General features: G+C 38.4%; 1 protein-coding gene across 1 annotated transcript in view; it reads left to right on the top strand.

The window, feature by feature from the left end:
* Window positions 1-13,637, top strand: part of DNAH12 (dynein axonemal heavy chain 12) — a 236,067-nt gene that overhangs the window by 32,260 nt on the left and 190,170 nt on the right. The window contains exons 12-13 of the mRNA XM_047777497.1: window positions 546-724; window positions 4,100-4,235. Coding sequence (XP_047633453.1) covers window positions 546-724; window positions 4,100-4,235 — 315 coding nt within the window. The remainder of the gene's footprint in view (window positions 1-545; window positions 725-4,099; window positions 4,236-13,637) is intronic.

The following is a 13,637-nucleotide window of genomic DNA, read 5'->3' as shown; positions in this document are numbered from 1 at the left end:
TATGGAGGTTCCCAGGCTAGGGGTCTAATCAGAGCTGTAGCCGGCGTCCTATGGCAGAGCCACAGCAATGCAGGATCCGAGCCGCATCTGTGACCTACACCACAACTCACGGCAACACTGGATCCTTAATCCACTGAGCAAGGCCATGGATCGAACCCTCAACCTCATGGTTCCTAATTGGATTTGTTAACTACTATGCCTCGATGGGAACTCTTGGAATTGTTTTTAAACTGAGAGATAAGTTGACCTTGATGATAGTTTTTTTAAAAATAGTTACTGAGGGAAATATCACCTTGTGAAATGTTCAGATAATAATGCTATAAATGGCATCATATTGGTTGTTTACTAGTAGATTGGTAAATTCTTTAATGAAAGAACAGGTGAAAAAAGTTCATGCAACAATGAAAACATTTTAGTTGCTTAGCAGGAAGGAATGAATTTACATTTATATCATATAATTAAGAATTTTACTATAAAACTGTACTGTAAAATCACTGATGTAGTTAAAAATTCTAAGCAGTTTTGTTTTAAATCCTTTTTTTAAGTTTATAGAAAAATTTTTAAATCTTGCTTCAGAAATAATGCTTTTGCCTCAGTGGGTTCATTTCCCTATGGTGCGTTTGGATTGTGAAGATTTGAAGACAGGACTAACAAAGAAAGCAAAAGCCTTCGCAAACACATTACTAAATTACATAGCTTCAAAACATAGGAAAGAAAATGAATGGTAAGTGGAATTAGTTGCCAAACTCAGAATTATAGGGCTAAAAAAATGCTTTGCTAATAACAATTCTTGTTTAAAGATAAAAGATTAAACTATAAGTACTTAGCAAGTTTTTCTCCATAGCTGCCTCCTAAAGGGGTTTCTTTGTAGTTATTCTGGTTTGGTTTCTTTTCATTTCATACTGTTTGAGATGAGTTTTGAGGCAACCCAGGATTTTTTTTTACAAAAAGAGGTTGACATAAGCCAACATTTGGATATAAGTTGCATGGTAAGGAAAAGATCATAGATTGGTATTGGGAATATCTGGGTTCATTTCTGACCACAACATTTGCTTGTGTCACCTAGTTTATTTTTTGCATTATGTAAATGGAGGCAGTAATACCCAGTTTGCAGGGTGGCTCTAGGATTGGATTCATGAACCTGGGGCCTACTAGCTGAATGTGTCATGTATATGTGTTTTATTTGTCTCCCATTGTGTTTTATTTTAACACATTTTGAATTTGCTATCAACATCTCGAAATTAGGAGATCTGTCTCTCTCTCTCATACACATACACTCCACATCTCTTACTTTTCTTGAAAAAGTGGGAAGACCATGCCACATTGGGCCTATAGTGGTAAATTAAGCTGAGAAGCAACTTTCCCATTGACAGGGAGAATGTTCTCTGATTTGTTCATCCAGTGCTTAAGCAACTGATCTTCCATCTAATTTAACTCATTTGTTATCTGTCTGGCTCCAGAGGACTCTAAATTTGTAATTTCTATAAGGATTAAAACTAATAATTATATAAAACATCTAGCACAGTGCCTGGAACATGGTACTCAAGAAATGTTGGCTATTATGTTTATTTTCCCAGAAGTAATGTGAGAAAACTATGTGCTTTGGAATCATAGAGACTTGGATTTGAATGAACTATTTCCATTAACTTTAGGCAAGTTACTTAATTTCCCTGAGCCTCAATTTCCTGCTGTGCCAATTATAAAAAATAATACCTTCCTTGCAGGACTAATGTTAGGATCACACATAACATTCGTAAAACATCTAGCACCATGCTTAGCATAGAATAGACACCCAATAAAATAAGCTATCACATCAATAATTTTTTTTTTTGCTTTTTAGGGCTGCACCCGTGGCACATGGAGGTTCCCAGGCTAAGGGTCTAATTGGAGCTATGGCTGCTGGCCTATGCCACAGCCACAGCCATGCCAGATCTGAGCTGTGTCTTCGACCTACACTACAGCTCACAGCAATGCTGGATCCTTAACCTGCTGAGTAAGGCCAGTAATCGAACCCGCAACCTCCTGGTTCCTAGCGGATTTGTTTCTGCTGCTCCATGACGAGAGCTCCTCAATAAATATTTTAAATGAATAAAAAAAATATGAAGAGAGTCAGAAAGTTATGTATTGGTCAGCCATACTTTGTACAAAAATACTACAAAAAGATATCAGAGATGGTTAAGTGATAGACTCTTCATTTCTAACAATCCTGTAGCATAAGAGCGATGACAATACCACAGTTAATACAAAAATGATTTATGTTTAACATGACTTATTTTGTACTTATTTATTTTCTTTTTTCACCTGCGCGCATGGCAGGGATCAAATCTGAGCCACAGCTGAGACTTATGCCACAGGTGCAGTAACCCAGATCCTTAACTTCCTCTGCCACAGGGGAACTTTCAAAGAGTGATTTTCTTATTCATGTTTGGTTTAGTATTTGCATTGGCCCATTGTTCTCAATAATTTCATTCATTTTCTTTTGTTGTAATGTCTCTTTCCAAGAGACTCAGATTATGCTCTAGTAAGAAGGAAGAACCCCAGTAGGATCGTCTGTCTTCTCTGTATTGTAGATGTTAATGCATTCCTCCTAAATTTTTGATAATCAAGAATTAACTATCAAGCCCTACATGATCTGACTCCCACTCATCTCTACCACTTTGTATTATGTCTTCACCTTTGTATTCATACTGCTCTGCTTGCCATTCCTAAACTATGCCAAGCTTGTTGATCCCTTTTATCCTTGCTATTTTTTTCTTCCTTGGAAGTTCTTTTACTGATATTTAAATGACTATTTTTTTTTCCTTCTCTCATCTTGAATATTACATCTCTAGAGAGATCTTTCCTGGCTACTTTATTAATTTTTTTCTTTTTTAGGGCTGCGCATGTGGCATATGGAAATTCCCAGGCTAGGGGTCGAATTGGAGCTGCAGCTACTGGGCTACACCACAGCCACAGCAACGTGAGATCTGAGTCATGTCTGCAACCTACACCACTGCTCACAGCAATGTGGGATCCTTAACCCACTGAGCAAGGCCAGGGATCGAACCCACATCCTTATGGATACTAGCTGGGTGCATTACCACTGAGCCACAACAGGAACTCCCTGGCTGCTTTAAATATATAAAATACTAGCTCTTGCTCTACACTCCATCATTATGTATCCCTTTACTTTGCTTTTTTTTTCTTCATAGTACTTTTTACTACCTAACATTGTGCTATATATTTATGTGCTTTTGTTTTCTCATCAATTTGAATGTAAGTTTTATTAGGGTAGGGACTTGATATATTTGCTGTTATATCTGCAATGCTTAGAAATTTGGTTAGCACATTGTAGGTATCAATTACACATTTGGTATCAATTATTTATTGAATGAATAATTGTAATTATATAATATAAGTGGAATATCTGCATGAACTAAAATTTATTTTAAAAATCACTGCTTTTCTAGTTTGTTTTACAAGGGGGTTTTCAGATATTGCTGATAATAGCATGATAATGCTGATATTGCAAAGCACAGGGAAAAAGTTCTATGAAATATACCTTTAGTTGAGTAACGGCTATAGAGTAGGTTCATACTTACATAGATAGGATATTCTAAAGGAAACATAGAGTTTTAAAATGTATACAGAGGTTTGACCTTTTTACTTGCCATATTTCACAAGGGGAACTAATAATAACAATAATAGCTAAACTATTATGTTAACAATTATAACTGCCGTTAAAGGAGAATGTACTGTTAGGGTCTTTTACAGTCCAGCAAGATGAATGTTAATAACTTCATTTTATAGATGTGGAAACTGAACCTATGAAATTTGCATAAGTTCTCAAAGCTAGTAGCAGCTGAAGCAGGATTTAGATTTAGGGCTGCCTGATCAAAAGCATGCTCTATGTCACACTGAAAATGTTACCTTAATTTTATAGATTTTATAAATGTATGTTGTATGCTGAGTTCTGTCAAGTAAGTTATGCTTAAATATTTTAAGATATCTTAGTGAGTTTACCAAGGGTATCACACTTCCTATTTTATAATAATCATAATAGCATTTATTGAGTGTGATGTAGCATTAATTACTATAATAAAGCAGAGTGTTGTGTCAGTATTTGCAGTGAATTTGAAACAATTAAAGAGCATGCATTAAAAGTCCCTGAGACAACAGAAGAGATGATGGATCTCATATCTTACGTAGAAAAAGCCCGGACTGTGGGAATTCATGAATTGGCTTCACGGATCAAGGTAAGAATTTTTTTTTTTTGTCTTTTTGCCTTTTTCTAGGGCCGCACCGCGGCATATGGAGGTTCCCAGGCTAGGGGACTAATTGGAGCTGTAGCCACCGGCCTGTGCCAGAGCCACAGCAACGCCAGATTAGAGCTGCCTCTAATCCACAGCTCATGGCAACGCCGGATCGTTAACCCACTGAGCGAGGCCATGGATCAAACCTGCAACCTAATGGTTCCTAGTCGGATTCGTTAGCCACTGAGCCATGACAGGAACTCCAAGGTAAGAATTTTTAAATTTACATATTGTAAAATAGTTTTTCTTCATTGTGAAATAAGTTAAACACATGGAAGTAGAAAATTGACAGAACACTGTAAACCAGCTATAATGGAAAAAATAAAAATCATTAGTAAAAAAATATGGAAATTATGTAAAGCATATAGTTAAAGTTATAAAGAGAGCACCTATGTTGCCACCAACCAGATCAAGAAATAGGATAATGCCAGCACCTCAGAAGACCTCTGCGTATGATTTTCTTTTCTTTTTAGGGCCACACCCACGACATATGGAGGTTCCCAGTCTAGGAGTTGGAGCTGTAGCTGCCGGCCTACACCACAACCACAGCAGCTCAGGATCCGAGCCACATCTGTGAACTACACCACAGCTCACGGCAATGCCAGATCCTTAACCCAATGAATGAGGCCAGGAGTTGAACCTGTGTCCTCATGGATGCTAGTCAGATTCGTTTCCACTGAGCCACGACAGGAATTCCCTGTGTATGACTTTCTGATCATAACTACTTCCCTTCCTCTATCTCCTAGAGGTATCCACTATAGTAAACATATGTTTTTTTCTTTAGTTCCACCATGTGTGCATCCTTAACAAAAGTTTATAAAGTATTTTCTTTTATAGTCTCTACATTTAGTAGTATGCTTATTCCTTCCCAAGGACAGGGTTATATACCTCTTCACCTTTATTGTGTGCTAATTTTTTGTTTAAAAGTGTGAAATACAGCACACAACAAATATTGCATAAAACATAAATTGTACTGAATTGTACATTTTAAATTAAATATTGTAAAGTAAACATTCAGTAATTATCACCCAGGGGGAAAAAATAGAACCTTGCTAAAACCCTAGAATCCCATCACAATGTTCTGTCTTTTTCTGGATGTAGGCGCTATCCTAACTTTTAATAGTAGTCACTTTTTTACTCTTATTTATAGTTTTACCATCCAAAATGCATTCTTAATCAATAAAACTAATTTTTATTTTATTTTGATCTTATATAATCATTACTATTTGTATTCTTTTGCATTTTGTCAAAATTATGTAATGTTCCTTAATATTTATTTTCATTGCTCTCTGGTATACATATTTTATAACTATGTAATAATTTATTATTTTAATTTTAATGTTCTAAATATTTGGGTTGTTTCTACTTTTGCTACTAGTAGCAATGCTGCTGGGAATATTTTTTTATATGTATGCTGGTGCATGTGTTCATGCATTTCTCTCAGGTATTATATACTTATTTTCACCTTTAATATCTAAGGCAAAGCTTTTTTCTAAAGTAGTTCTAATTTCATATTCCCATAAGCAGTGTTTAAGACTCTTATTATTTTATATCCTTTCTGTACTTGCTATTGTGAGATATTTAAAATTTGGCCTGTCTATTGGGTAGAGATCACTGTATTTTTAATGTGCATTTTCCTGAAAAATGAATCAAAGACTTTTCATATGCTTAGCGACCATTTGGAGTTTCTCTTCTTGAAATACTAGTACTTGTATTTTTTTAATTTTGAAAGTTTTTGTTTATTTAAAAATTTTTGTTTTTTAATTGAAGTATAATTGATGTACAGTATTATATATTACAAGTGTACAATATAGTGATGCACAGTTTTAAAGGTTTTGTTCCATTTATAGTTTTATAAAATATTGGTTATATATGTATTTTTTTTTCCGCTGTACAGCATGGGGACCAAGTTACACATACATGTATACATAATTTTTCCTTCCATTGTTATGTTGCGATGTAAGTATCTTGACATAGTTCTCAATGCTACACAACAGGATCTCATTGTAAATCCATTCCAAGAGCAATAGTTTGCATCCGTTAACCCCAAGATCCCGATCCCTCCCACTCCCTCCCTCTCCCCCTGGGGAAGCCACAAGTCTATTCTCCAAGTCCATGATTTTATTTTCTGTGGAAACTTTCATTTGTGCTGTATATTAGATTCCAGTTATAAGTGATATCATATAGTATTTATCTTTCTCTTTCTGACTTCCTTCACTCAGTATGAGAGTCTCTAGTTCCATCCATGTTGCTGCAAATGGCATTATTTTGTTCTTTTTTATGGCTGAGTAGTATTCCATTGTGTATATATACCACATCTTCTTAATGCAATCATCTGTCGATGGACATTTGGATTGTTTCCATGTCTTGGCTATTGTGAATAGAGCTGCAATGAACATGCAGGTGCATGTGTCTTTTTCAAGGAAAGTTTTGTTCAGATATATGCCCAAGAGTGAGATTGCTGGGTCATATGGTTGTTCTATGTGTATATTTCTAAGGTACCTCCATAGTGGCTGTACCAGCTTACATTCCCACCAACAGTGCAGAAGGGTTCCCTTTTCTCCACACCCTTTCCAGCACTTGTTATTTGTGGCCTTATTAATGATGGCCATTCTTACTGGTGTGAGGTGGTATCTCATGGTAGTTTTGATTTGCATTTCTCTAATAATCAGGGATGTTGAGCATTTATTCATGTGCTTGTTAGCCATCTGTATATCTTCCTTGGAGAACAGTCTATTCAGGGCTTTTGCCCATTTTTCCATTGAGTGGTTGGCTTTTTTGCTGTTGAGTTGCGTAAGTTGTTTGTATATTCTAGAGATTAAGCCCTTGATGGTTGCATCATTTGAAGCTATTTTCTCCCAATCTGTAAGTTGTCCTCTTGTTTTCTTTTTGGTTTCCTTTGCTGTGCAAAAGCTTGTCAGTTTGATTAGGTCTGATTGGTTTATTTTTTACTCTTATTTCTGTTGCTTTGGGAGACTGACCTGAGAAAACAGTTGTAAGGCTGATGTCAGGGAATGTTTTTCCTATGTTCTCTTCCAGGAGTTTGATGGTGTCTTGTCTTATATTTAGGTCTTTCAGCCATTTTGAGTTTATTTTTGTGCATGGTGGGAGGGTATGTTCTAGTTTCATCGATTTGCATGCAGCTGTCCAGGTTTCCCAGCAATACTTGCTGAAAATGCTGTCTTTTCCCCATTTTATGTTCTTGCCTCCTTTGTCAAAGATTAATTGGCCATAGGTGTCTGGGTTTATTTCTGGGTTCTCTATTCTGTTCCATTGGTCTGTCTGTCTGTTTCGGTACCAGTACCACACTGTCTTGATGACTGTGGCTTTATAATATTGCCTGAAGTCTGGGAGAGTTATGCCTCCTGCTTGGTTTTTGTTCCTTAGAATTGCTTTGGCAATTCTGGGTCTTTTGTGGTTCCATATAAATTTATGGATTGTGTGTTCTAGTTCTGTGAAAAATGTCATGGGTAATTTGATAGGGATTGTGTTGAAGCTGTAGAATGCTTTGAGTAGTATGGCCATTTTTACAATATTAACTTTTCCAACCCAGGAGCATGAAATATCTTTCCATTTCTTTATATCTTCTTTAATTTTCTTGATGAATGTTTTATAGTTCTTAGCATTTAAGTCTTTTGCCTTCTTGGTCAGGTGTATACCCAGGTATTTGATTTTTTGGGGTTCAATTTTAAAAGGTATTGTATTTTTGTATTCCTTTTCTAATATTTCATTGTTAGTATACAGAAATACGACCGATTTCTGAATATTATTCTTATTTCCTGCTACTTTGCTGAATTTGTTGATTGGTTCAAGTAGTGTTTGGGTTAAGTCCCTAGGGTTTTCTATGTATAGTATCATGTAATCTGCATACAGTGACAGTTTTACCTCTTCTCTTCCTATTTGGATGCCTTTTATTTCTTTTGTTTGTCTGATTGCTATGGTTAGGACTTCCAGTACTATGTTGAGTAACAGTGGTGAGAGTAGGCATCCTTGTCTTGTTCCAGATTTTAGTGGGAAGGCTTTCAGCTTTTCTCCATTGAGTATTATATTTGCTGTGTGTTTGTGATAAATGGCTTTTATTATGTTAAGGTATGTTCCCTCTATACCCACTTTGGTAAGAGTTTTGATCATGAATGGATGTTGGACTTTGTCAAATGCTTTTTCTTCATCTATTTAGATGATCATGTGGTTTTTGACTTTTCTTTTGTTAATGTGGTATATGACATTGATTGATTTGTGTATATTGAACCATCCTTGTGAACCTGGGATGAATCCCACCTGGTCATGGTGTATGTTTCTATGCTGTTGGATTCGGTTGGCTAAAATTTTGTTGAAAATTTTTGCGTCTATATTCATCAAAGATATTGGCCTATAGTTTTCTTTTTTGGTGGTATCTTTGTCTTATTTTGGAATTAGGGTGATGGTGGTATCATAGAATGTCTTTGGGAGTGTTCCTTCTTCTTCAACCTTTTGAAAAAGTTTAAGGAGGATGGGTAAAACTTCCTCTTTGTATTTTGGTAGAATTCACCTGGGAAGCCATCTGGTCCTGGACTTTTTTTTTTACAGGGAGTGTTTTTTATGACATATTCAATTTCATTTCTAGTGATCAGTCTGTTCAGTTGATCTATTTCTTCTTGATTCAGTTTTGGCAGGCTGTAAGTCTCTAGGAAGTTGTCCATTTCTTCTAGGTTGTCAAATTTGTTGGCATACAATTGTTCATAGTATTCTCTCATGGTTTTTTATATTTCTGTAGTATCTGTTGTGACTTCTCCTTTTTCATTTCTTATTTTGTTTATTTGGGTTTTTTCTTTCCTCTTCTTAGTGAGTCTAGCCAGAGGTTTGTCAATTTTATTTACCTTTTCAAAGAACCAGTTCTTGGTTTTATTGATTTTTTCTCTTGTTTTGTGAAACTCTGTTGTATTGATTTCCTCTCTGATCTTTATGATTTCCTTCCTTCTGCTGACTTTAGGTTTTGTTTGTTCTTCTTTTTCTAATTCATTTAAGTGGTGGGTTAAGTTGCCAATTTGAGATTTTTCTTCTTTTTTGTGGAAGGCCTGTATTGCTATGAATTTCTTTCTGAGCACTGGTTTTGTGACATCCCATAGATTTTGAGTGGATGTGTCTTCATTATCATTTGTCTTGAGGTATTTTTTAATTTTCTTCTTAATTTCCTCATTGACCCATTGGTTTTTTAGTAGCATGTTGTTTAGTCTCCATGTAGTCAGTTTTTTTCTCATTTCTTTTCCTGTGTTTGACTTCTAGTTTCATGCCATCGTGGTCAGAGAAGATACTTGAAATAATTTCTATACTCTTAAATTTGTTGAGGTTAGTTTTGCGCCCCAGTATGTGTTCAATTCTTGAGAATGTTCCATGTACTCTTGAGAAGAATGTATATTCTGATTTTTTTGGATGTAATGTCCTGAAAATGTTGATTAAGCCTATCTTTTCTATTGTTTCCTTTAGGATCTCTATTGCCTTACTGATTTTCTGTCTAGAGGATCAGTGCATTAGTGTGAGTGTGGTGTTAAAGTCTCCTACTATGATTGTATTCCCACTGATTTCTCCTTTTATGTCTGTTAGTATTTGTTGTTGGTATCTGGGTACTCCTATATTAGGGGCATATATATTGACTATTGTAATAACCTCTTCCTGAATGGATCCTTTAACCATTAAATAGTGTCCTTCTTTGTCTTTCTTTATGGCCTTCATTTTAAAGTCTATTTTGTCTGAAATGAGTATTGCAATTCCTGCTTTTCTATCTTGACCATTGGCATGAAATACCTTTTCCCATCCCCTCACTTTCAGTCTATATGTGTTCTTTGCCCTAAGGTGAGTCTCTGGTAGACAGCAGATTGAAGGTTTTTTTCTTTTTTATCCAATCTGCCACTCTGTGCCTTTTGAGTGGAGCATCAGTCCATTGACATTTCATGTGATTATTGGTAGATATGTATTTATTGCCATTTTAAAACCTTGTTTTCCAGTTGATTCTATGTTTCTCTTTTCTTCTTTTCTTTTTTTGGTTGGATGGTTTCCATTTATTATGCTTGAGTATTTTTCAGTTTTTGTGAAGGTAATGTTCGGTTTTGATTTGTGATTACCCTGTTTTTTATGTATGTTAACCCTTTCCTATACCTACTTGCTTTAGCCTGATAGTCATATAGGCTCAAACACATCATTAAAATAAAAAAAGAATCTATATTTCCTTACTTCCCTTCCCCACACTGTATGATTTTGATGTCTTTTTTTTTTTTTTTTTTTAACATCTTCATGCTTAGATCTGTATGCTGGCTTATTTAAGTGACTGCTTTCCAATTGTGGTTTCCTCCATCCTAGTTCTTCTTCTTCTTTTTTTAAATTTAGAAGCCCTTTCAGTATTTCTTTTATAATGGGTTTAGTATTGCTGTACTCTTTTAGCTTTTGTTTGTTGGATAAATTCTTTATTTCCCCTTCTATTTTAAATGATATTCTTGCCGGATAGAGTATTCTAGGTTGCAGATTTTTTTCCTTTCAGCACTTTAAATATATCTTGCCACTCTCTTCTGGCCTGTAGAGTTTCTGTAGAGAAATTAGCTGATAGCCTTATTGGGGTTCCCTCATAATTAATGCTTTGCTTTCTCTTGCTGCCTTTAAAATCCTCTCTTTATTTTTAACTTTTTCCATTTTTATTATAATATGTCTTGGTGTGGGCCTGTCTGGGTTCAACTTGTTTGGGGCCCTCTGTGCTTCCTGTATCTTGATATCAGTATCCTTTAGATTTGGAAAGTTTTCAGCCATAATTTCTTCAAATATATTGTCAATCCCTTTTTCTTTTTCTTCTCTTTCTGGAATTCCTATTATGTGTAGATTGGCCTGCTTTGTATAATACCATAGGTCTCTTACATTGCTTTCATGGTTTTTCATTTGGTTTTGTGTCTGTTGTCCTGTTTGGGTGATTTCCATTATTCTATCTTCCACATCACGAATTCGTTCCTCTGCATTATTCATTCTGGTCTTTATTGCCTTTAGCTCAGTTTGTATCTCCACAAATGAGTTTTCTAGTTTTTCTTGGCACCTCCTTATATTTTCTAGTTCCTTTCTAAAGTAATCTGCATTATTGTTCATATTCTCTCTTAATTTCTTCAGTATTTTCACTGTCTCCCTTTTGAACTCAATGTCTGTCAGACTTCAGAGGTCTATTTCTTTCTTTTTTTTTTTTTTTGGCTTTTTAGCTATTTCTTGGGCCGCTCCCGCAGCATATGGAGGTTCCCAGGCTAGGGGTCGAATCAGAGCTGTAGCCACTGGCCTACGCCAGAGCCACAGCAACGCAGGATCCGAGCCACGTCTGCAACCTATCCCACAGCTCATGGCAACGCCGGATCATTAACCCCCTGAGCAAGGGCAGGGACCGAACCCGCAACCTCATGGTTCCTAGTCGGATTCGTTAACCACTGCACCACGACGGGAACTCCCCTAGAGGTCTATTTCATTGTTGACTGCTTTAGGTGAATTCTCCTTTTGCTTTAACTGGGAATGGTTTCTGAGCTTATTCATCTTGCATGTGTTTTTCTTTTTCTGTGAGTTTGGGGAAGCCAAACCGTAGTCTTGTGAGGCTATTTCTATGCAAGAATACCCATTTGTATTTTTTGGGGGGTTACTATTTATTTTTGTTGTGGGAGTTTGAATATTTGGTGTCTCTTTCTTCAGTGTGAGCAGGCTGTTATTCCCAGGATGCTCAGTGTGTTTTCAGGGAGAAGTAGGCAATGGGTAGGGCCAGCAATTAATGCCTGGTCATTGGGCTCTCAACAGAAGCAAAGACCTGCAGGAAGGTGGCACAGGCTACTCCTATTTGTAGGGCCCTGGGAAGTGGTAATGAGCTTAGAAGGATCTGCAAGGTGACCAGAGCATTTGGTAGAGCAGCAGCAGGGTGTGTGAGTTCCAGGGGGGTGAGAGCAACAACAGCTCATGCTGGATTGCAGTGCCCTCCTCTGAGGTGATTGGAACCACAGGTGGTGCCTGTTCAGGGACCCCCTAGTGGGATCGAGCCATGACCGTCTCTAGTGTTAGTGATAACTGCAGTGGTTTGCCTCTGCCACCTGTAGACCATGTATAAGCAATTCGTCTCACTTAGCCCACATAGGAGGTGCTGTACAGGCTGCTCCTAGTTGCAAGGTCCTGGGAAGCAACAGAGATCTGGCATATGGGTACTGGCTGGAACATTCAGCAGTGGCAGCGGCAGGGCTGGTGTGTTCCCAAGGGTGTGAGAGCACCGACAGGTGGTATTCGGTCACAATGCCCTCCTCTGTGATGCCCTTGAGGTGATTGGGGCTGCAAGTCATGCCTGTTCACTGACCCCTAGTGGTGTTGGGCCACTACCACCTCTGGAGCCAGAGATAACTGTGGTGGTTTGCCCCTGCCATCTGTAAACCATGCAAGAAGCACCTCGTTCTGCTTAGCCCCCACAGGATATGCTGCACAAGGTGCTCTTAGTTGCAGGTTCCTGGGGAGGGACAGTGATCAAGCATCTGGGCACTTCCCAGAACGTTTGGCAGTGGCAGCTGCAGCGTGGGTGTGCCTCCAGGGGAGCGAGAGCAGCATCAGGTGGTGTTCCATCATAATGTCCTTCTTTGTGATGCCCTCTGAAGTGGTTGGGGCTGCAAGTGACTTTTGATCTCCAGTGGTGGTGGGCTACGGCTAACTCTCGAGTCAGGGATAACTGTGGCGGTTTGCTCCCGCCACCTGCATGTCTGGTCCACCACAGGCCAACAAGCAGCTTCCCCCGGCCAGAGACACCCTGTCCACGACGGGCTAGCAAGTGGCTTCTGGCCACGGGGGTGCTGAGCCTGGGATGCTCTGCCCTCTGCAAGCCAGTGGACACATGCGCACGCTTGGGCACAAGGAGTTTCCTATGGCCCCTCCTCTGCTCATCCTCCCCAAATGGCGCCTTGCCTTTCCTGGGGGTCTGGACCTTTTCCTGGGTTCCCTCTGCTGTGGTTTTCCACTCCCCAGCCCTTAGCATACCGTTCACTGCCTGTGGCACACTGCTCCTTAGCCCCTTAGGCTGTCTCCACATCGCCAACCCCACCTCTCTCCCGGGGACTGACCACTGGCGCCTAAGTCTCAGCGCCCAGCCCCCACCCGAGCGTCTCAGGCTGTGGTGTCTGTGCCTGTGGTTCAGATGATCTGTGCATCTCTCACTCTGCTTTTCTGTTCTCAGACCTGCTGCTGCGCTTTTCTTGACAACTTTGTGGTCCCTTCAACTCAGCTGATCTTTCCATTGGTTAGGTGGTTTCCCAGGGTGTGGGTGTCTTTTCTCCTTCACAGCTCCCTCTCTGGAATGCTAGTGCGGTCCTGATTCCTTTTCTCTCT

This window comes from Phacochoerus africanus, chromosome 1, assembly GCF_016906955.1.
Source record: "Phacochoerus africanus isolate WHEZ1 chromosome 1, ROS_Pafr_v1, whole genome shotgun sequence".
Taxonomy (NCBI): Eukaryota; Metazoa; Chordata; class Mammalia; order Artiodactyla; family Suidae; genus Phacochoerus; species Phacochoerus africanus.
Note: the sequence above shows the minus strand (reverse complement) of the source record. Positions and strands in the feature narration are given on the sequence as shown.